The following is a 24,954-nucleotide window of genomic DNA, read 5'->3' on the forward strand; positions in this document are numbered from 1 at the left end:
GCTACACCTCTTTCGTTAGGGGAAGAAAGTTAACCCGCGCGCAGAGTAATTTGCCCGCCGAGCTCATCAGTCCATACGGGTTTGAAAATGCACCGCTAACGTAGCTCTTACTGTTCTCCAACCAGATCAACCGTGAAAGAAATGTGCTTACTATTGTGCCATCTATTGGAGCAAAGTAGATAGATAATATTACCGTTATAACGTCAGTTTAAAACCCATGCGCTCTCCTTCATATGTTATTTCCTGTATGGAGGGATTAAAAGACCAGGAGATTAACAGTGATCTAATTTTGTAACTAGGGTAGTATAAATATGTGTGTATCAATGTTATTGTTTGTGCTGTGAGAGCTAGCCAATAGAGATACGAGACCCTTATGACATCAACATTCATTCACAGCATTACCCCGCTGCGTCTCATTCCGCAAAGACTTTCTCGTGGTTGGAGTACAGTAAAAGAGGCCTCGGCGGACATGCATTCCATATTTCAAACGGCTCCAAATGTCTATCCTGAAACCCCACGAAGGATTTTACAATCATTTGAAACGCCCTATATACAAGTATAAAAGCACTTCTTTCACGGTTGTAAGCTTCGAAAGAAAATTACTTAAAAAGTAATGATTAATATTTATTCGCACTATTGTAGCTCGCGCAAGGAACGATTACCGAAAAACAGTGGTGGCGTTACTGTCTGTTTTGACGTATGTAGGCACGCCGAGGGAGCGAGACGTACGGGCCGATGGGAGTACTGCCTCTTCCAAGAAGATGAACAGATGGGGACATCGCCTGTGGAAATGAAGAACGTAGCAAGAGAGAAGTTCGAAGCGAATTAAACGCGCAACATTATATTTACGAATAAAATAATGATTATCTGCGAGGGGAACGCTTCATCACTACATAGTAACTTGGAACAAGACACGTATTCACATGCAATGGAACTGAAACTAAAACCGTAATGTAACTATCGCAATGCAAGATTGATTCTATCGATATCGTTTCTCTTCCGACTGTACTCTTGAACATCATTCAAGTTATCTCGTGACCTTTCCTGTCGTCCGCTCTTCCTTATCGATTTGTTTCGCTCGCATTCCTGTCGTCGGTAATCCCTGCTTTCGAGACCCATACCTGAATCCTGATAGGACGTTGAGCAGTGTAGTCTTCCCTGAACCTGATGGTCCCAAGATGGCTGTCAAATGTCCGGCCTTAAACCTTCCATTGATATTCTTCAGAATGGGAACAGGAGCTGCTTTTCTTCCTAAAAACAATAACCAATATTACATAAATTTAGTTCACCTCATGACACTGTAATTAGTACAAACTAACAATCAACATGAAAAATAGTTATTTCTGGAAGGACTATTTAAATGCTTTGCACAGTAGATACCTATCCTAATGTTTTGATTACTGCACTTGGCACTCAGGACAGAAAGCTGCAAGTGGCAGCTCGTGCCACAGGTAGGTAAAGGGCTCAATGTGGTTAGTGAAGCACGATAATACACTTTCATAGTAACTGGACTTGCAAGGCTCCCCTGTTTCTTAATTAAAGGCAATATTAAATCAACCCTCCGGTTTATGAGAGCAGCAAACTTGTCCGTGATATTATCATAAAATGTCCGTTCCTTTATGAGGTCCTATAAGAGTTCTTTCTGAATGAAGATATTTGCTAATGCAGCGAGCTTTCCTTGTGATATTGTGTTTCTCGTGAAAGATTTAATTCTATTCAAACACTAAAAAATTCCTACTGATGTATTTGTCATTGTTAAAACAATAGTCCCGTCGCTCTAATTTCCGGCAGCAATCGCGTTGCAGGTCGGCTACATTTAAACGTGTACGTCTTGTGATTCGCTGATTCATTTCTTAAGGCTCGATAAATACTTAATATAATCGCCGCCATTTTAGCTCTTTTTTTTTGACGTTCGCAGAAAGCACACGAAGACGTTATTTGCCGCTCAATTATTTGCTGAATTACAGTGCGTTTGATTTATTATCATAGGACCTACGACATGATAATGTTTAACGGTGTGGCAAATAGATTCCTCGTATGGTAGCTCGGCAATGTGAGAACAAAAATGGCGAACGATACTACCTACCTAGACTTCATAGGGCCTTTACTTTCTACGACGTAAGCAAAGGGGCGGAGTCACGCCGGAAATAACAGCGTCGGGACTATAACTAAATTAATGCAATTAACGTATATATGATTCCTCAAATACATCCTTATTCTCTTGACATAATTTGAAACAATCCACTGTAGAAATAGACCTTTAGGTACAGAACAACGAGCTAGACCCAGAAACAAAATTTGGGTCACCTGAATTTTCTAAGTTCCAGTTACAACATACTGCGCATGCTGAGTGATTCAAAGCGGTTGTACACATGCGACCGTTTCGGCAGCTATTGAAAATAATTTTACTTTGATTGCAGTCGCAAGCCGCAAGGCATTTTAAAAGATGCGAAGAAAAGTAATATAACTTATTCCTAATAGTAGATGTTGTTGTTGTTGGTTAGTCAACTGTCCGAAGACAGAACCTCTTGTACATACTATACACACACACACACATATAACTGTCCGAAGACAGAACCTCTTATACATACTATACACACACACACACATCACCTAGAACACTTGTGAAATTTTTTATACAGAGTGATTCACGAGGAAAGGTCAAAAACTTAGGATACGATATCTTAGGCCATTTTGAGTGAAAAAGTTCATATGAACATATGTCCGTTTTCGAACGATGGCGGAGCTAGATGCATTTTTTTTTTTTTTGGTAAAACGTCTCCCCCAATGTGAATCAGACGTTACCATATGCTGCTGACGTGAGAACGTGAGACAAGGTCACCGATCGCAGTGAATGACGTAACATTGGAATCTGCATTATGGGCGATGTAGATAAGAGACGTTAATTCACCTCACAAATTGGGTGATGGGGCATTACAAATGTCCAATCACCTGCCCTTGTCTGATGTAATGACATAGAGCCAGCACATAACACAAATACTCTATCACTTATCAGTTCACAGCAGTTCAGTCAGCTACCTACAGTACAGTAGTTATACAGGTACAGTTATCGGAAGTGTTAAGTTGTGTTTTTCAAAATGCCTTATAAATCTTCGACTACATAATACGCCGAGATTGTGTATGTTTATGGTTTGTGCGATGAAAGTTCCTTGCGTGCCGTCGCTGAATATGAACGACGCTTTCCGAACAGAAGGGTACCATATCGAAGACTATTTACTGTCAATGGGATTGGGTGAAAGACTTGGTATAGCAAAGGAAGGGGGAAACGAGAGAGGTGCTAATCGATGGTATTTTGGATGCGGCATAAAGAACAGCCACATGCAACTCTCCAGAGTGATGAGCGTGATTCACGCCCGAGCGCAACAGTGCATTGAAGCAGAAGGAGGTACCTTTGAAAATGTGCGAAAACATCGACCCCCGATGTCTAGAATATTAGATATGAATGCATACGTGAATATAAACATTAAATTTGTCCGTTATCTGTCTCTAAATGCGAGTTAGTACAATGGAATCCCAGAAGTTTTTGTGAAATCAAAGAGCCATATCTCCGTAACCGTTAGAAAACGGACCCATATTCATATGAACTTTTTGACTCAGAATGACTTCAGAATTCACATCCTAAATTTTTTTACCTTTCCTCGTGAACCACCCTGTATATATAAATTCTTTTCATTTGTCCGAAGATGCCTGACAAGGCGAAAACGTTCACAACAAATGTATGTAATGCAAACTATCTTGTAGATAACATTAAAATTCATAAGTCATATGACTGAATCACGACATTTTTAGTAACAATAAGAAATGAAGCTCTATTGGAAAGAGTGGGTAAATAAAGAATGATGCTGAAACTGACCAGGAAGAGGAAAAAGAATTGGTTGGGTCACTGGCTGAGAAGAATCTGCCTATTGAAGGATGCACTGGAAGGAAAGGTGAACAGGAGAAGAGTTCGAGGCAGAAGAAGATATCAGATGATAGACATTAAGATATACTCGTATGGATCATATGCGGCGACAAAGAGGAAGGCAGAAAATAGGGAGGATTGGAGAATGCTGGGCTTGCAGTGAAATACCTGTTCTTGGGCAGAACACTATGAATACGAAAACAAACAAAATGAAACTTCGGTCGCAGATGTGTTAACAAATATTCATGTAAAAATTCCTGCCGTCAATATAACTCGAACTCTCACTCTTCTGCACGACAAACAGATGTCGAGCTCCTCACGATCGACGGTCCGAGTCCAATGTTTTACTGATGGAGAACGTTGTGAATCGCGCTCTGTAAGGATGTTCAAGAGTCGGCAGAATTTAGTTTCTCGGTCTGTACATCTTACCGGCGTGCAAAATATGCAGTTCTTTCGTCAAACCATCAATTTTGTAAAATATTTGTGAATACGAATCTTGTAAATTTTTAAGTGCTGTAGAAGGAAATTCTTTGGTATAAGTATCGCAGATCTTTTTGGCCTCTGAAATCGTAATTGTTAAGCAAAGAGCGAGTCACTATCCAACTTGTATGCCAGGGGCGGACGCAGGATTTTTTTCGGGGAGGGATTTGAGGAGATAGTAAAAATGGAGTAATGAGAAATAAGTTTATATACTCACAATTTGTTTCCGAGTCACAAACATTTACAAGTTGGCCTGAGTAGCATAGTCGGTATAGCCTTCTGTGCTCGAAGTTGCGGGTTCTACCCCAACCCAACTCGATGGCATTTAAGTGTGTTTAAATGCGACAGGCCTCATATCAGTCGATTTACTGGCATGTAAAAGAAGTCCTGAGGGAAAAAAATTCCGGCACACTGGTGACACTGATATAACCTCGGCAATTGCGAGCGTCGTTAAATAAACCATAATTTTTTAATTTTAATATTTACAATGACTGCAATACAAAAACAATGATAGAATGACATTTACAGAAGAAGGCGACGAGGCTTCTTAGACATTTCATCCAGTACTTCATGAGCTTTTACTTCTACATTTTTATGTATATAAGTTACATCAAGGCCAGTCCATTTAATCTGTCTGCTCCCATCGTGCTCCTCAAGTAAGTCTTCAAACACTGCAATGTTGAGAACGACCGTTCTGGTGTTGCTGTAGTTACAGGCAACGTGCAGAAAAGTTTCAGCGCCTTGCGAGTGCAGGGAAAAATAATTTCATTGCACTTGTTCAAAGATGATATAAAATCAGTAGATATTACGTGAAGATTTTTCTGATCAAGGAAATTTCTTCTCCACATCTTCAATTCATTGAAGAAAGACTCTGGTGATGCATCAACATCATTGGGCCACTGATTTACTATAGCCTCAACAGCAGTTTCTAAATCTTCATCTGATGCTCGCACTATGTTTTTAGACAGAAAAGTTTATATGGGCTTTAGGATTCCCTTATGATTTAAAAACCTGTCCTTGAGCTGACTAATGAAATAGTCTAAGAAGAGAAGGAAAATTAAAAGCCTAAAATACTCTTTATGAATCTCTGTCTTGAAGTAAGAACGCTGTGTTTGTCTTCCTGCAGTTCTTGGAATTTAACACTTTAGCAAAGAGAATTTACGTGGAAAACTCTCTAATTCCTATGTACATTCACGAATTAAAATTAATATTATTTTTGTTTCTTGTTTCGTATTTTTCTCAAAATTTCGGGAGGGGATATATCCCCTTAATCCCCCCCCTTGCATCCGCCCCTGTTGTATGCTGTCTCCTAATAATAGCCCCGACTGCCAGTCGCTGTGACACTAGAAGTACAGTAGTGGCAAAAAACCGGACCGACCCTTGTAGCTGATTTCAGAGCCTTGTTCACAGTGACAGCACGATAGACTGGTAACTAAGACTTTCATGGGAAGGAAACTTTTTTTTGTTCCTTATTCAATTTTATTCCCAATACTTTTCGATTGCAGAGATATTTTACTACTTAATTAACTTATTATTTCAAGAACATGAATTTACCAGCTTATCTTCTAATGGCTTTCGAAATGGGCTACGTCAGCAGTCGAAACTACAACAATTTCAATAGATTACTCGCTATCTTGTGAATGCGGGCGTGGCATGCGCAGTGGCTCATTTCGGGGACTTTGATTATTCCGTCGGTCCGGTTTCTTTTTTTGCCACTATTGTACATTCAGAACTCGTGTAAATAGATCTATAATGCCAATAAATCACGAACATCAAAGCTAATAAAACGAAATGTTACAGATTGTGCAATTATTGCTTACATTGTAACTTGTTGTTATTACGATCCCCATCCTATCCTCTAACATTGTGACGTCTATGTATATATATATATATATATATATATATATATATATATATATATATATATATATATATATATATAAAATAGTTATCTTCCCACTATAAGATGATGGGTCAGCTATCCTCTCTGAACTTTATGACTGATAGAGATATCCTTTGCCTCTAGATCAGAACACTTCTATTTTTCCCCGTCTTCTTACAATATTATTGCATCCAGTGGCGTCTCGTGGCCTAGAATTTGTCAGGGGCTATTTGATTATAGTTTGTCATGCATAGTACTAAAACTAAAAATTAATTTCATTATTGCTCATAAAATTACATTACCTTTACTTGTATTACACTATTTTACCGCGATACGAACGCGACCACGACAGAACTGAATGAGCCCCAACAGTCGTCCCTCTCCCGGCGCCTTCACTCGCAACATCTGTGTTATAGGATCTAGCATCTCCGTGCACCAAGCGCTACGCCGAACCAGGAACTAAGGGGTCCGTACACGTTGGAGCGACGATAAACGATAAAAGAAGCAGCGATGCTACTATATCAGAGAGAACTGAAGCATGCATTGTCATTGAGGTGTGCATATTGGAGTAACGATAAAAGCGAAGATACACGAATAAAGCGACGAAAAAGCAAAGTTCCATTTTCTTCGTTCTTGTCGTTCTTATGATCTCTGATTAAGATAATATTAACCTGTATAAATACCGGTGATTATCAATATATCCGAATATTAATCGATTTATTATTATTTCGGCTTATTAAATTAATTATTATAGGTATTGACAAATTGATCAGTTGTGTATTTATTCGTCCTATGTTATGTGATCACAAGAACCAATCACAAACAACGAATTTATACTATCTTTGGGATGAGAAACGGGTTTAATTTTGTACGTATTTAAGTTACATTAACCTTGAACTTGGCAGCTGATACTTTCTATATATCTTCTCTCATTAAGTGGATGCATAGAATATCTTCTACTGATAAATCAAAATGTTCGCTTCCCGCGTTCTCGTTGCTCCGATATGAACACTTGATTCTTTAATAATACCAAAGCGTCGCTAGATCATTTCTCTTATCGTTTATCGTTGCTCCAACGTGTACGTACCCTTAGTCATATTCTCCTCGTAAGGTCTGTATTGGGGATCTAGCATCTCCGGGCTAGAATTTATCTGTCGCTTCTACAACAGAAGACTGTAGCATCTCCTGCGCGCAGATGAAGTCCAAACCTTGACTATAAAGAGAATGAGACTTCCTCTATATTTGAGAATTGTTCGTAAATATCTTAAATAATATATTACGCAATTTTCATGCGGGATTGAGCCCCAAAAGCCCCAAAGGACGAGACGCCCCTGATTGCATCCTTTCTTAAAACACTCTTTAAATTAGTGCTCTCCGTTGAATGATGGGTGATTTCGCGTAGAATACACGTTTCTTCCCTGGTGTACTCACCGATGTTCCTTCAGCTCCATGTTATTTTTTTTTTTCAGACAAAATCCTCTTACTTTTGTTAGAGACACCTCGTTTTCCTCTGCTACTCTTTGTATCTTATTTTTGACTACTCTGCTTATTTCGTCATAAAATTGTATATTTTGAGAATGACTTCTATTGTTCATCCCCTTTTAGTAGGCCAGATATATTTTAGTTTTAAAAGTATCAGCGGCATCTAAATCGACTTCTGAGCTTACTAAGCAACTGAGCATACTTTTCTTTAGTGCCATTGCTCCACCCTTTTCTACCCCAGTCCCATTGCTTGACCCAACCCTGCACAGGACCACTATCATAAAGACTCGCTCGCTAACTTTTCTTTCGTTGCAAGTGCCAAAAAGATTTGCGGCACTTATACAGGGTGATTCACGAGGATTTGCCGTCCTTTACGGAGCTTATTTCTGAAGACATTTTGAGCAAAACATGTCATATAAACATAGTTCCTATTCTCAATATTTTCAGAGTTACACTAATTTAAAGTTGTTTGTAAAATACGTTTTTTCTTTAGTTTGAAGGTAAAAGAATAATACAAATAGAGAATGAGCCATTCAGAAGTATCATTTCTTTCATTGTCAAGTATTACGAAGTTAAAAATGTGCTGTGAACTCCTTAGTTGCCTCGTACAGACATCTTTTTCTATTTTAACTAGAAAATTAGATTATTCTTACGCATTTATCACAACAATTATTACAAATCACACCACTTCTACCGACTTAATTATTTGAAGTTCAATTTTGCATCCTAATTTATAGTCTTAGAGAGTTTACAACATATTTTAAAAAATGTCGCCGTCCGCTTGAGTAGCCTACACTTGGCCGCACGCTTGTGAACGGCACTCGTCGCTCTACGTAACTGCATACGGCTATCTTTGATTTCCGCAGCGCTCGCGCTGGCTGCTGACTGCACGCTGACCAAGATCACGCGTTCACAGCAATGCGTTCCAATGACGAAACGTAACTCTGTAAATATTGAGAATAGGACCCATGTTTATATGACATTTTTTGCTCAGAATATCTTCGGAAATAAGCTCCGTAAGGGACAGTAAATCCTCGTGAATCACTCTGTATACAGAGTGAGTCGTAATTGTGTACTATAAAGTACTACAGAGTGTTCTACACTCCAACATAAACAGATTTAGTTAAATAAACATATAGCCGTGACGGCTTTGTTATCGAGATATGACATCAATGTGGGACGCGCGAGTTGGCGTTACGTCGAAGCTATTCATGGATCAATCGCTCAGACGACACTCCACAGTACGCATCAAGTACAATTATTCTTACTGAAGAGAGAGAAACGCCACAATCAGTCAACAGGTGTTGCGTATTTGCGCTTTCTGCAGACTGAACTACCACAACAAACGATACCACTGTCAACATGGTTGAACACTTGGCTACTTCAAGTTGAATCTGCGCATTACCGTCGTGCAGTGAAACGTCATTTGAATGAACGGTATCCAGGTAGATGGAGTGGACGCAGAGGGCCTGTTGCATGGCCGACGCGATCGCCTAAACTCGGTCCCTGCGACTTCTGGTGTTATGAAGTGAATGGTGGACGTTTCGAGCATCTTCTATGAACTTGCAATGTAAATAACCACTTCATTAAACAACACACTCAGAAAACCAGCTGTTGTCTTTTTCTAACTGTTCCAGTCATTATCTCCAAAATGAAGCGGGCACGACCATAAGTTCATATGAAAAAATATGTTTCATTTTTAGTATAGAATACTCTGTACTACTTCATAGTACACAATTATTACTATTCACCCTGTACAGGCTACTTATCCAGTTTTGTCATATCCACAAAAGAAAGAAATTGAAAATTGTATCAATCTTGAAACCTGACTTTCATTCCTATTGAAATATAATCCAGAATTTCGAAAACACAGTGCTGAAATTTCGAAAGATGTCTTCTTCCCTTCTTGATATCACCACTATAAGTAGTACCACGCACATAGAAGTAGCAGCATTTCGTTTATTATTGCAGTAGACAACGAACCAAATATTCGATTGCTATAGTAGTTGATTTACTAGATCTAAAACCAAACTGTTCTGTATGCAGTAAGGTAAAGATGGAGGCAGAGGTGATGGCCTGAGACTAAAGTTTCGGCGTTTATTTATAGTAAAATAGATATTACAAAATAAAAAAAAAGTTGTCACGAAAATTGCATACTTTCTCATAATACGTTTTATGCGTTTCACAATAATTCATTTCTATATCATGTTAGCAACACAAGAGCCAAGGAAAAGTATACCTGGCTAAGGAAGATAAAAGCAACATTCGTTAACTTCCGGTAAAATGGAGCCCAGAAAAAATTCGGGACTATTATATACAAAGAAGAGTTATCATTTTTGCTTAACCGGATACCAAAAAATAATAATAGCACAGTATTTGCCTCGCGGAATGTCAAGAAACTATTATTAAGCGGGTCCGTGGAAACGACACTTATTGTGCAGGAACCATAGAAAGAGAAGCTACCATGTGTTATTAGTGAACTAGCAACCATTCTGACCTTGAACAAGATCTCATGAGAGCCATAAAATTATGTAATCCAAGGAGAGAAAAGGTAACACATGGGCACGTATCTTTTGCTTATGATGTAACAGTAGTTGCTTTGTTAATTCATTTCCTTACAAACAATTTCCATGCGAATATTTTCAAAATTTTCAATAAACTATCTTCAGGAACACGTAAATACGGTATATTAGATTTACGAAAACATTCTGTAAGGTTACTAAATAAATAGGCCTATACCTGAAAATTTCACTTTTCTATACGAAAAGTTGAGAAAATATTTCTTTTGAATAAAAAAATCAAACTTGTGAAAAATGAGCATTAAAATTAAAACTTACATTCTTATAATGCACTTATACTTCTCAGGCAAATCTAAAAATTAACATGGATACAGTTTTAATAAGTTCGCTTCCCTTTATCTATTGAATCAGTGCTGGCCATCCCTGAATATAGCTCGACCAAGCGGTATATACCACCTCTTTCGTCTGTCTCTTTCCTTTCCGCTGTAAAGCGCTCAGGCTCTCCTGGGCTCTAAAGCGCGCGCTTGCTCCTGTGGGCATCAATTGACATGCCTGGACTAGACGATCTGCTTTATGTGTTCACTACTAACAACCGTCTATTGTGACATGCATATTAAGTACAACACAAAAGTGCAGTTTTGTAGCATTTCTCCCGCGACAGTTACAACTTAGCTCGCTCACTCTTGTAACATGATTCAACGATCGGCTATCTTCGAGTATTGAACTATCTCCTCAGCAGACTACACTATCTACACCATGCTCTCTGTAACAACTTCTATCTGTTGGCCTTGAGACGCCTGACATAATTTTTCGAAGTTATTATTTCTTATGAATGGTTGTCACGTCATTTTATATGTGCTTTGCAAATGATAAGATTAAAAAAATATGTGGCAATTCCGCGAGAGTAAGATCACTGCACGTGTCTCCCTTACTCCCAGTGTGAAGCAGACACTATAAAAAAACTCAGCGCATTTCGAAATGACGGATCAAGGTAACGTACAAACCACGCACGAGTCACTGAACTGAAAACTGTGGAACTGAAGCACTGGTAATCCCGGCAGTCCCAGTTGATTTCAGTTGATGAGAATGGTCCAGGAATGGGTAAGCACAAGTGGCAAATTCAATCCATTGCTTGACCTTGATCCAGCAGTTCAAAATGCGCTGACATTATTTTATATTAGATCGCGCTAACATCACACTCTACGCTCCATGCTTTGCTTAGTGTCTCCCGGACTAAAGTAAAATTCACCTACATGATGTTGTCTATACTTGAGACTTATACAGGAACATCATTTTATTTTTACTTCAATTTTTATTGTACCTGAGTTTTTGAATGTACTTCACTCCCACCCCTTCTACTAATGAAGTTACAACTGTCCTCTACACACAGATCCAAGACCGCATATAGTAAACAGCACTGAGTTAGTCAGTATAGTACGTTCCAGAAATATGTTCGCGTTTTCCAGTGACGAAAGGGCTTTCAATATTGAATCATATTTTCGCACAGTCCGTTTGCCTACGTCGCATCCCTATTTCCTCCAGCTGCTTCTGTTCGCCCCTCTGTAAAAGCAGGGCTGTCTTAGCTCTTCTCTGAAAACATTAATTTCTGTTAGGAATTGGACGTTTACGTAATATTATACAACTGTTTAAAATAACTTAAATAAAAGAGCCTCGTTAAGTAATTCACTGTCATGTAATTTCCCCCCTTTCTACGATCCTGCGACATAACCACTTGGACGGACAATAGAGAGCATGTCTGAGTAATTTTTATCTGTGCAGTCGGACAGAAGTGAAGACTGAATTTACAGTACGTAAGGTACTCTTTTATAGAGTAGGTACAGAATTATTCCAACATGAGTTACTAGTACGAAAGACGAAACTGGCAATTGAAATTAGATGCCATAGTCTATAGTGCGATAATATGCACAAAAGAACTGAAGCCTGTATCGAAATGAACGGCCACCATTTTCAAAAATGTTTTTAAATATCCATATTATGATTATTTTTCAATTTAACTTTATTCTCTATATTGTACGCTAATGTGCTGTAGACAGTATAATATACACTGCATAATGAATACGTTCGCATGGCTAACTCAGTTCGTGAGTAAAAACACTTATTCTTAATACAGTACTGTATTAAGATTAAACAAAAACCTAATGAAAATTATCGAACTCAAAATCGCGATATTTCCTAGTTTACGTAAATGGATGAATTACTTTTCTTCCCTCCTATACCTAGCAAAGTGTTTTTGTTTGTGTGTTACGCCAGTATCATCGAACTTCAGTCGTGGAAGGGGGAGCAATCTGTGTTTCCGGTTCTCTAAAGGTATAGCCAGGTTAATATTAAAAATGTTAGTAAAAATAAAATGATGTCCCTGTACTTATGAAACAGTAAGTCTTCAATTTCGCATTACTATTGATTTTATTTTTTTTTAATTAGGTATTTGATTTCTAATTTTGAGCCATTTCTTGTAATACCTCCTTATTGCGAATTGTTGTTACTAAATAATGTATTTAATTCGTAAATTTTAAGTCATCTCTTACAAGGGAAGGGTTTCGGCTCGAACAGGAATTTTTGGTTAAAAATTTGTACATAGGCTTACCTCACAATGGTGACGAAGACCGTAAAAGCATTCATTTGTGCAACTCTCCGTTTGGTTGGTATTGGTCAATACACTTCTTTAAAAATGTAGGCCTACATGAGGATTCTCTATAAAATGCATGAAACAGCATGGAGCAGAGCAATAAGCACAGCACGCAGAAGCAACACCTGAACAATCTTCTGAACCACACTCCAGTGCTGAAAAATCAAATGCTACCTGAATTACATTTTTGAAGTCCGAGATTTGTCCAGGATTCACGTAACCAGCTGACTGTCAGGAATCTGAAGCATAGGGCAGTATACTGGAGCAGACAACTGGTTATGAATAACAGAGTGCATTTTCATTGTAAACACTCGATTTCCCAAGTTAAGTTCTGGATTCTCAGCAAGAGTCCTTATGCAATCTGTTATCCTCCGAGCATATATTTTGTATTGTCTAAGGAAATAGATATCCAGGGGTTGGAAATATTTAGTTTTGTTAGGTGGAATGATCAAACATTCCATGTCTTAGCCTTGGAATGATTCATTTATTAAGGTTGTGTCCTTGTGCGCATTCAATGACTCACATAACAGTGTACATTTTTGAGTAGCTGCAATATTTTCAGACAGAACGTTGGAGAAAAATGTTCTTAAATGGGATCTAGACATTTTACCAGTTGCACTAGCTTCTAGGCTAGGCTAGGCTTACGGGTAAGGTGTCCCGTCCTCTTAACTTGTGCAGTGCTCTCCCCACCCCTCAACTTGTACAATGCTCTAACAGACAAACCACACATTACACAAACGAATGCTTTTGGGAGCTTTACAGAGATGTTAAGATTGGCCTGTATACAAATTTTGGATACGAAATTCCCGTTCGAGCCGAAACCCTTCCCTTGTTAGTATAGCTATTTATTGCTTCTAAAATAATGTGTTTAATAGCTATTTTATATATATATATATATATATATATATATATTTCTTCCTATAACCATTACAGGTTGTCATTGACAAAGAGTACCATGATACAATAAATATAGAGAAATGCCTTGAGGCTTTATGAAACATATTTTTGTTGTTACAGTGAAAAATAACAAATTGAAATAGATTGAAACACAAAATAATATATGAAGTAACGTCAAGAAGATGTGAATTAATATAACATAATGCCTCAAAATAGCTATTGATCCTTTGCGTGTTTGTTTTTAAAATAATGTGTTTAATCTGTAATTACAGTCAGTGTATTGTTATTAGCATCTCTTTGTTGTTACCTATTGCTTTAAAAAGAATGTGTTTAACTTGTAATTTTAAGTCATTTTTCTACTAATCCTTTACTGTTTACATTTTTTTTAATCTTTTGTATTGCCCCTACCATTATATATTGCCCTTCAAGAATTTCGTTATTCGTTAATAGTTGTAAGTCATTACTTGACATTATTTTAATTATTGTACTTGTTCCTGAATCACGTATGTAACTTGTAACCGTAAATCTTTGCTTGTAATATCCCTTTATTACTCTTAACTGTTTCATTGTTCATGAATTAAGTATTAATTTGAAAGTGAAAGTCAAACTTTGTTATATTAATCTACTATTGATTATATTTTTAAGGTCGTGTATTTACTCTGAAACGGTTAGACATTCTTGTATATCTTTTGCACTGATTATTCCTCAAACATCTCATTAACCTTTAACAGGATCCATTCTTTCATTAAGGTGCATTCTTCTACATAATTCATGTGAATTGTAACTGTGACCAGTATTTTATATTATAAATTTACTATTATTTATTGGTTATAAAATATGTATTTTGATACCAACTATAACCCTAATATACCTCAGGGTGAAATAGGGTTTATTAAATTGGATGATAAATAAATAATATACTTGAGACAAAGGGTGTAAGAAGATTTAGTGCGCACATCATTTCCTGGTGACGTATTACACCTCCAAGTTAAATCTGCGTCCGAAAAGAATGTGAATCACCGTTCCCTATCCCTCTCGCTTTTACACCTATGAGTAAATACTAAACTGATAAAGATAAAGAGGTATTTACTATTCGTGCCAGCGAGTTGGTTGCGATGGTGATGAATACACGTGATAGGAGGTGCTGAAAGTGTTGTACCCAAATAAATACTGTGTTGTACCCGTGCAACGTGCAGCAATCGTTAATTTTGATAGGTTATTTTATCCAATTTCAGATCGTCTTCACGTACAGTAGATACTCAATACTGTATAGTTAATTATTGCAATGAGATATGCCTCAACTAGCAGTTTTCAGGAGGAATTGCCCTACTAGCAGTTTTAATTGGCTACTGCTGCTCTAGATATGACTTCCGAACTGACCTTTTACCCTTAATGTGATGACAATGCTAACAGTGTGATCTAAAATAATTACTCCACAGGTCAAGCGAAGATCTCTCTAAAGCAGGGGCGGTTATTCAGGTGCAGTAGGTGAAGTACCATTTCACCTATTTGCGTGTAAAACACAATTTTATCTCGTATTAATAATTAATTCTAGTTATTACCGGTTCCGTATTTCTAAAATAAAAAAAAAGTTTTATTTTCAGTCGTTATTAAGAGTGTTTAGTTATATAAATAGTACCTGCACCCATCCGCTGAATAGAATAATGTGAACTGTTACGAGCGCCGAGCGGTGTCTATTGAAACCTATAATACTGTAGAGGTGAAAATATTTGGGCTCCCATTCTCATACAGCCCTTGGTTTCCATGGTAACGTGACGTCACGCACTAAAGAAAGATTGTATGAGTGAAGTGCGTTTCTGAGTCTTTCAGTTACGGAGAACTGTCAGACTTGTAGGTGGAGTAACCAGTTTGCAGATCTAACGGTAGAGAAGGGTTGAAGCTGGTCTCCAAGGCCGGAGGCTATTGTTGAAGGGCTGTGAAATTTTACAGCATGTAGGCCTACTACCTGACTCGAGAAAAGTATCCTCATTCCTTATGTCTAAGCAGCCAGCGCTGCAGCGGTAAATTAGCTGGCTATATGTTATTTTATCAGGAATGCAGGCACATACATTTGTAAAGTTTAAAAGTTGTTTTCCGCCGCGTGTATTATTATTTTCTTTTCATGAGTTTGCCAGTTTTGTTCCAGCTCTTGTACTTGAACGTTTAACGCGCGCGTAAATGTACACATGTAGTTTAGTACTTATTAACGTATTTAATGTATTTAGAGTATATTAGTGATAAGTATATTGTATGTTTAATCGCTATAGGGCAATTATGAAAGTACTTAGGTACATAGAAAATATTAATAAATGAGTGCGAAAAATGTATCCCGAAAATGGCACGGTTTGTAATATATTGGAAATGCCGTTTTGCAGACATAAATATGAGGATGGAAAAGATGTTTTAAATTCTGGACGTCCTACAATTCCATTTGTTCTTTGTTCTAAAAAGTGCTAAAAATAGAGAAGTTGTATGAAATAACTTAAATTATTCCGATGAAAGAAGCTCTTCTCTTTGATAAGATTGAAAATTTCATTTGGAATGCCACATAACAGGAGAGACTTTCATAATTAACCCCATAGCTTTGCATAGAGATATACTGTCCACCCTTAGTTAAACTCAGACATTTTATTAAGACATCATCGACAGGTTTGCTGCTTTAAAAGATAGGAGGATTGACTTTGTATGCAAGAAATTGGGTCAGTCCTGAAATAAATTAATTTTCCTGTTTGCATGTGTTCTAGAACTAGTAAAATTGTACGTAGTTTACGAATAATAGGCCTTCTCATTATATTAGCAAAACTGTTCATGCATTTGTGTATGTGAACAGCACTTCACCTATTTTCTTTACGAAGAGCCGCTACTGCTCTAAAGACCCATTGCAGTTGAAGTGCGCCTCCTTGAGGCTAACGTTGCAGAAATCTGTTTTCTCTGTGTATTGCTTTGTATTTTTAACCTTGGCCACATCTACAATAATTTATTTTCATAGCTATCACTAGACCGTACTTTGATACACCAGTCATAATCTACTTCGGAGACTACCGGATGTGACACACGCAAGTGTCTATCTACAGTAAATCTGTGACTGGATGACCTTCTTGAATAAACTTTGAGAGTTTTATTTTCTGCCGGCCCGGATGGCTCAAGCGGTAGGGGCACGGCATGTCTCTATCGCTTGGTCCGAAGGGTTGTGGGTTCGAGTCCCGCCTCGGGCATGGGAGTTGTGTTTGCATTAGTGTAAGTAAAACAAAAGAAACGAAAACAGAAAACAGAGATAACTTTGGTAAACGGCCTCTGGCCGGTCATAAATTAATAATAATAATAATAATAATAATAATAATAATAATAATAATAATAATAATAAGGGGCACAGCAAAAAAAATATTGTACAGCAGTGGCAAAAAAAAAAAAAAAAAAAAAAAACGGGCCGACCCTTGTAGCTGATTTCAGAGTCACAGATTCAAATTTTGCTAGTCACAAAACACATCCATCTTGTATAATTAATTGTAACAATGAAATATATTGCATTTGTTCGATTCTTACCGTCTTTTGTTTCCTTCAGTGCCTCAAACATAGACGAAAAAACTTTGATGGCCGGTTTCACCAAGCTTCTTTAAATCAGCACAAACGACTTGTCAACAAATGGATCGTTTAATTTTAACGGGATCTTTAAAAGTTGACGGTTTCACCAAGCCTCGTATCTTTAAAATTAACAAGCGTTTACTAACGAGGGGATTTTGTACATGTATCTTGCATGTTTTGTTTTTCATACGACCATGGCTTCGAAATCGCTAATTTCATTGGTTACATAATAGGCCTATCATGGCTGACTTTGTTTGGCATGAGGAAACAATCATAAACAAACGGGTAAGAGGCAGTAATTTTAAGAACATCTTCCTAAATACAATATGTTGTCATACCGCAATTAAAAACAAAAATACAGATGCTTCCAAATGTAAATAGTAGGAATGTAGAGCAGTTAAATTGTAATTTCTAAAGGAAATCTGAGAAAATTTAGCGGACTATAAGGTCGACAGCTTCAAACTGATGGCACAATTAATTATATACAAAGCATTCTAAGCAGTTATATTAGGCCTAAATTTAGGACGGGAAATCGCTTTTCCATAAATTGCATACTACTTTTCCACTGTATTTCATGCAAATTTATTAGTACCCTGTAACAATTTTGCTATGCTTGTGTGGCAGGATTCAGGAGAGGTGTCTTTAAATTGGTTTTTAAGGGGTATCCAATGTCTCCTAAAAGAAAATCTCTTTGCACCCTTTTCATTTAAAAGGCATCCTCCTTTGGAATGTTGTGCTATCCGTGTAGACCGTTACATTATCTTAAACCGAGAAGAATCTGTTGGAGAGGCGTTAAGTGGGTGATTCCTATCTGTCGTATTCTAACCTATTACAATTTCAATAAACTAGCGCTGAGGTAGTTCTGCTGGTTTCAGAAGTGAAAATCGTTGAATTTATAAGTGATTTTTTTTGTGGTAATGCAGTTGATCGTATATGCAAGGCATAACAAAAACCTAAACTAATCAGACGTAACCTGTCACAGATTCGTATGTGCAAGGTGTATAAGCAAAGTACGAAGGAAACTACCACAGCGCTAGTTTAGCCACAATTTTTCTATGCGGAGCTTTACATAGGCCTATGCAATTGTTTGAATATTGAATGAAAAACAGGATCTTCTATTGCAGAATCTTTTGGCTATATTACTGCCAGAATATAGATTGGGACATGTACACAATCTATGTTGTCTGTGACAACAGAAAATTTAGCTATAAGCTTATTAGGCCTATAGAAATAATGACTATTGTAATGTTGATGTACGTCTGATATTATATTCACATATCTAGACAATACAGCTTTTGATACCCCATTCATACCATCAATTATTATTTCAAAACTTCCCGCAACGTTATCATAAAGCGAGAAGAATCTGTTGAAGAGGCGTTAAGTGGGTGATTTCTATCTGTCGTATTCTAACCTATACAGTATACCGGTATTCAGTTTCTTCTAGAATCATTCTGACTACTTATTTCCTTAATGTGTAGCTTTCGTGGAATTCTTTATCACTTAAATCTTCAAAATTATTATTCCGAGTGTTATTACAACATATAAGTTCGTCTTTATGTTTAAGTTCTAAATAAAGAACTTCATCACCGAATAATTACGTCCGCCATGTTGTTGACTTCTTAACGCATCGTCACTGTTTTAACGCGACGAATAGCTCCTAATAAATTAACGATGAATTTAAAGATGCGTTAGCAATAATGATACTTGGTGAAACACAAAAACTGACTAACGTGTCATTAAATTATTTAACGAGACGTTATAATGATAACGAAGTTTGGTGAAACCGGCCATGAGAGTTTTATTTTCATCTGGCATCAATACTACATTTATACCTCTATTCGGCAAAGATAACTGCGTATTTTTACATGAAATAGGAGTACATACCTCTGGCTTCACTATCCATACTGAAATGACACAATACACAGCACAGGATTCTTTTGTATCAGCTACAAGGGTCGGTCCGGTTTTTTTGCCACTACTGTACATCAGTAAGGTCTCTCATTTTGATAGGATAATGCAAACCAATTACAGAAGAACAAAATAATAGAAGTGTACAACGTATAATTACTATAGGGACACAGAAAACAACTGAAGCGCTCCTGGTGGCCTGGTTGTGAAGCTTAATATTTAAACATTTAAGAGCGAAATTGATGACTTTGTTTATAAAAAAATTGCTAAAGATGAATGTTGTTATTTTTGTATGTTTGTTATTTAATTAAATTAATAAGTAAAATTCTCAACAGAAAAAGTATCAATAAAACGTTAGTTGTACTGATGGCATTTTGACTCATTTTCTTAATTAAATAACATAAATACACAAACGACTCAACATCGTCATCAGGTTCTCAAAACAAATATGATGGCTATTTTATTCTGTGTGACTTTCCGTTGCCACCAGCATCCAATCATAAAATTCCATTGAAAAGTTTAGCGCTACTGGTGGCCGGGCAATAAAACAATGGTCTACCCAGTAGTGTTACTGGAAACTCCTATCTCAGTTTTGTTTAAATATTTGACATGTTCATTCCTGTTTGATGCATATACCAGTATTTTAATGTATTTTTGTTTCTATTATACAGGGACATCATTTTATTTTTACTAGCATTTCCTATATTAACCTGGTTATACCTTTGGATCAACGACTGAGAACCGGAAACACCGTTTGCTACCTCCTTCTACAACTGGAGTTCGATGATACTGACGTAAAATACAAACAAATCACTTTACTAGGTATAGGAGGGGAGAAAAGTAGTTAATCCATTTGCGTAAACTAGGAAATATCACGCTTTTGAGTTTGATAATTTTCATTGGGTTTTTGTTTAATCAAAATACAGTACAGTATTAACACTAAGTGTTTTTACTCACGAACTGAGCTGTCCATGCGGACGTATTCATTATGCATTATATATTATACTGTCTGCAACACATTAGCGTACCGTACACTATAGAGAATGAAGTTAAATTGAAAAATAATCATAATATGGATATTTAAACACATTTTTTAAAGTGTTGGCCGTTCATTTCGATACAGGCTTCAGTTATAATGTGCATATTATCGCACTATAGACTATTGTACCTAATTCCAATTACCAGGTTCGTACTTCGTATCAGTAACTCATGTTGAAATAATTCTGTACCTACTCTATAAAAGAGTACCTTATGTACTCTAAATTCAATCTCCACTTCTGCCCGATCCGAATAGATAAAATTACTCAGACATGCTATCTACTGTCCGTCCAAGTGGTTATGTCGCAGGGTCGCAGAAAGGAAGGAAATCACGTGACAGTTAATTACTTAACTAGGCCCTTTTATTTAAGTTATTTTGAACAATTGCATGGGTATAATATTGCGTAGACCTCCAATTCCTAACAGATGTTTTCAGAAAAGAACGAAGACAGCCCAGCCACTAGACTTTACAGAGCGACGAATAGAAGCAGGTGGGGGAAACAGGGATGCGACGTATGCAAATGGACGACAGTAGGCCTACCTGTGCGAAAATGATTCAATATTGAAAGCTCTTTCGTCACTGGAAAACGCGAACTTATTTTTGGAACGTACTGTTTACTATGACCGTAAGGCTACTATGACTGTATATGCGGTCTTGGATCTGTGTGGAGGAATGTTAAACTTCATTAGTAGAAGGGGTGGGAGTGAAGTACATTCAAAAACTCAGGTACAATAAAAATTGAAGTAAAAATAAAATGATGTCCCTGTATTTAATATGTACTTTTGTAATTTCCTGATTGTAATAAATAAATGTGTATTTAAATTTGATTATAAATAAAAAACTAAAAAAAAGTACAAAATAACATAAGTACCACAGCAATATAAACATGTCCTAATCTCAATATTTTCATAATTACACTAATTTGAAGTTGTTTGTAAAATATTATTATTCTTGAGTTTTAAGGGTAAAAGAATGTTACAGATAAAAAGAATGAAGTGTTCAGGAGTATCATTTCTTTAAATAGCTAGTATTCTGAAGCTAAAAATATGTTATGAATTCCATAATTGCTTCGTACAGAATTTTTTTCGAGTTTTAACTACAAAATTACATTTACTTACGCATTTATCACAATGATTGTTACGAATCACGCCACTCTTGTAAATTCTTCAAGACTGTACATTAGGATGAATAATTAAACTGTAAGGAATCAAGTTCCTAAATTCATATGATTTGTAACAATTTTTGTGATAAGTGCTTAAGAATGATGTCATTTTCAGTTAAAAATTGAAAAATAAAATCTGTACAAAGCAATTAACAACACATTTTTAGCTTTAGAACATTAGCCAATTAAATAAATGACACTTCTGAATAGTTCATTCTCAATTTTTTAATATTTTTACCCTTAAAACTAAAGAAAAAAGATATTTTACTAACAACTTCAAATTAATGTAACTTCGAAAATATTGAGATTAGGATAAATGTTTATATGACTTTTTTTGCTCAGAATGTCTTCGGAAATAAGCTCCGTAAGGGACGGTAAATCCTCGTGAATCACCCTGTACAGTAAGGTCCGAAAGTGTTACCACCCCCCCCCCCTTGTGTGTATGTTGATGTGCATCCATTTTGAACATGTCATAGCAGATGTGTGACAATGGTTGATACTTTACGTTTCAGCCTGTCTAGTGATCCAGAACATCAGTATGGCACCATCATTGTCGCGGCACAAAATGATGCGGCGCCATGTCCTGTGTGAAATTTTCCGCAGCTAAGGTGGTGTGATTTCCCTTTGGGGAATAATTAAGCAGCATGTCTCGAAACATCGATACCGGACAATTGAAGATTTGAAGCAAGTTGTTAGGGAGACATTCAGGGAAAATTTCACACAGGACATGGCGCCGCATCATTTTGTGCCTCGACAATGGTGGTCCCATACTGATGTTCTGGATCACTAAACAAGCTGGAACGTAAAGTATCAACCATTGTCACACATCTGCTATGGTATGTTCAAAATGGATGCACATGAACATACAAACAAGGGAGGTGACAAGACTTTCGGACCTTACTGTATATTGAGTTCAATAGATCATTGTTTCCCAATATTTTCTGAATGTTATTCAGGTACGTAAGTTTGGCCGTAGATTTATTAGCAGGTGATTATGGCCTGCTCAATCCCCAGATCTAATATCATGTGACTTCTTTATGAGCAACACTGAAAAATAAGGTGTATTCAACTAATTCTCATTTGCTGGAGGTACTTAAAATATTCAAACAGAGTTTTGTTCTATTCGTATTAGTGCAGAGAAACTGATGCGTTTGAGTGGTAGTTTCTTACGACGATGTGAATGACGTATGGGCAAAACTTCCAGCAGCTACTGTGATGAGGGTGAGTACCTTATGTTATTAATATAGGCTAACTAAAGCGCCTTGAGCTCGCGGATGCAAGTTACGGTATTAGAGGGGGATCCTGTCGTTGGTCGGCCGACAGAAACATCGTGAACATTCGCTGGGGCTCACAGACAATCTCTGTAGTGAAAGCGACTCATTATCACCACCACCACCACTAATAGTTTTAACTATTGTAAGTTATAATAATAAATAATAATAAAGTTATTATTATTATTATTATTATTATTATTATTATTATTATTATTATTATTATTATTATTACAGTAGAGTCTCGCTAATCCGAAAATCTGGTTAATCCGAACAAAATTATTTTAAGAAAAAAACTAAATTTATTGTAATAGTACAAAGTAGAGAATAGAAAAAATGTACAAATTCACTCAATTTCTTTTACTTAAAAAAATTATGAAAATAGCACATTCAAGGGTACCGTACTTAAAACAATAATTAGTGTTTTCTGTACATACTTTACACATCTGTCATGTTCATAAATTCAGTAATTTTCTGTTGTCTTAATGAAGTGAACCTGTTGGTTGTGGTTCTTAAAATAGCAACAGGGTACTCCCGCCACCGTCTCTCAGCGCTCGTGAATAGCATGCATTGCATTACAGGAAATATTTCGGTTAATACGAAAATCTTGTAATCCGAATAGGTCTTGGTCCCAATTAGTTCGGATTAACGAGACTCTGCTGTGTTATTATTATTATTATTATTATTATTATTATTACTATTATTCAAAAATAAAATAGATTCATATAAATTCGTAAATGAAAGGATTTTGACAAACAACAAGAGGTTATATGACGATAGTTGGTATTTATGCTCCTGATGGAAGTAAGAAAGAAGAATTAGAACAGTTTTATTGTGAATTACAAACTGAAATAGATAAAATTTGCAAAAATGACTTCCTCACAATAGCAGGAGATTTCAACGCAAGAGTACGTAATACACCAATACAAGGAATTTTGGGCAACAACGGTGAATGTGTAATCAACAATAGCGGACATCGCCTCCTAGATTTTTCAGCAACAAATGAATTGAAAATAACAAACACTTTCTTCCGTCAAAAAAATATACACAAATACATGTGGAGTGCCGGGGCAGCAAGTGGATTATTGATTATATGTTAGTGAACAAAAAAAACATCACGACTTGTAAAGGACACCCGAGTATATAGAGGCTATGACGTAAGCACTGATCCCCATATGCTCATTACTAGACTCAGTATCCCCCAGAAATGGTATAGAAATACGATTAAAATTAACAGAACTGCAAAAGAAGAAGCTTACAAAATTAATCTTCTAGAGGATTATAGTATTCGACAGCTGTATCAAAGCAGAATTAACACATATATTATTCAAACACCCATGAGTTTAAATGTAAATGAAAAATGGCAACAGATTAAAGCAGTAATAAAACAAGCAGCAACAGAAGCATTAGGTAAGAGGAAAAAGAAGTGCAATAGGAAATGACTCCACATGTGGAATGAGGAGCTCTCAGATATCATAAAATCCAAGAAAGAAGCATACCTACGCTATATTAACTCTAAATAAACAAAGGATTTTATAAACTACAAAAGACTGTCAGCAATTGCCAAACGAGAAATCAGAAGAGTTAAACGACAATCTTGGAAAAAAGTTATTAACAACAATATTGAATACGATGTCCATGGACGACAGATAAAAGCTTATAAGATACTAAAAGAATTAAATAAAAAATTAAAGACAATTTACAAATTAACCCTTTAGCAGAAAAAAAATGGTTAGATTATTATCAACAATTATGGACCAATGCTGAAGATGAGGCAGATATAGAACTAATTCAGAACAATGTTGACGTGGACCCCATAAGTATGAATGAACTAACCACGGTATTAATGAAGAGTAAAAACCGGAAATCATCAGGCCTCCATGAAATATACACCGAACTTTTCAAATACGCATCCCAGTCCTTATTACTCAGATTCCTAGATCTACTCAATATTTGTTGGAGATACGGAACAGTTCCTGATGAGTGGAATAAATCAATTACCGTCCCCATTTTTAAAAAAGGCAGCCGCAAAGACTGTAACAATTATAGAGGAATAAGTCTTTTAAACGCAAGTTGCAAGATTTATGCAAAGTTGTTAAACCAACGTTTAAATGCAATCACAGAAGCAATCCTCCTTGAAGAGCAGAATGGGTTTAGACG

At 36.6% G+C, this 24,954-nt stretch overlaps 1 protein-coding gene across 2 annotated transcripts in view; it reads right to left on the reverse strand.

Moving 5' to 3' along the window:
• The window catches only part of LOC138703126 (ATP-binding cassette sub-family G member 1-like), a 77,969-nt gene that overhangs the window by 37,558 nt on the left and 15,457 nt on the right, over positions 1–24,954 (reverse strand). For both annotated transcript variants that reach the window (XM_069830734.1, XM_069830735.1), the window contains one exon: positions 1,122–1,251. In XM_069830734.1, the coding sequence (XP_069686835.1) occupies positions 1,122–1,251 (130 nt within the window). The remainder of the gene's footprint in view (positions 1–1,121; positions 1,252–24,954) is intronic.

This window comes from Periplaneta americana, chromosome 7 (assembly GCF_040183065.1).
Source record: "Periplaneta americana isolate PAMFEO1 chromosome 7, P.americana_PAMFEO1_priV1, whole genome shotgun sequence".
Lineage (NCBI taxonomy): Eukaryota > Metazoa > Arthropoda > Insecta > Blattodea > Blattidae > Periplaneta > Periplaneta americana.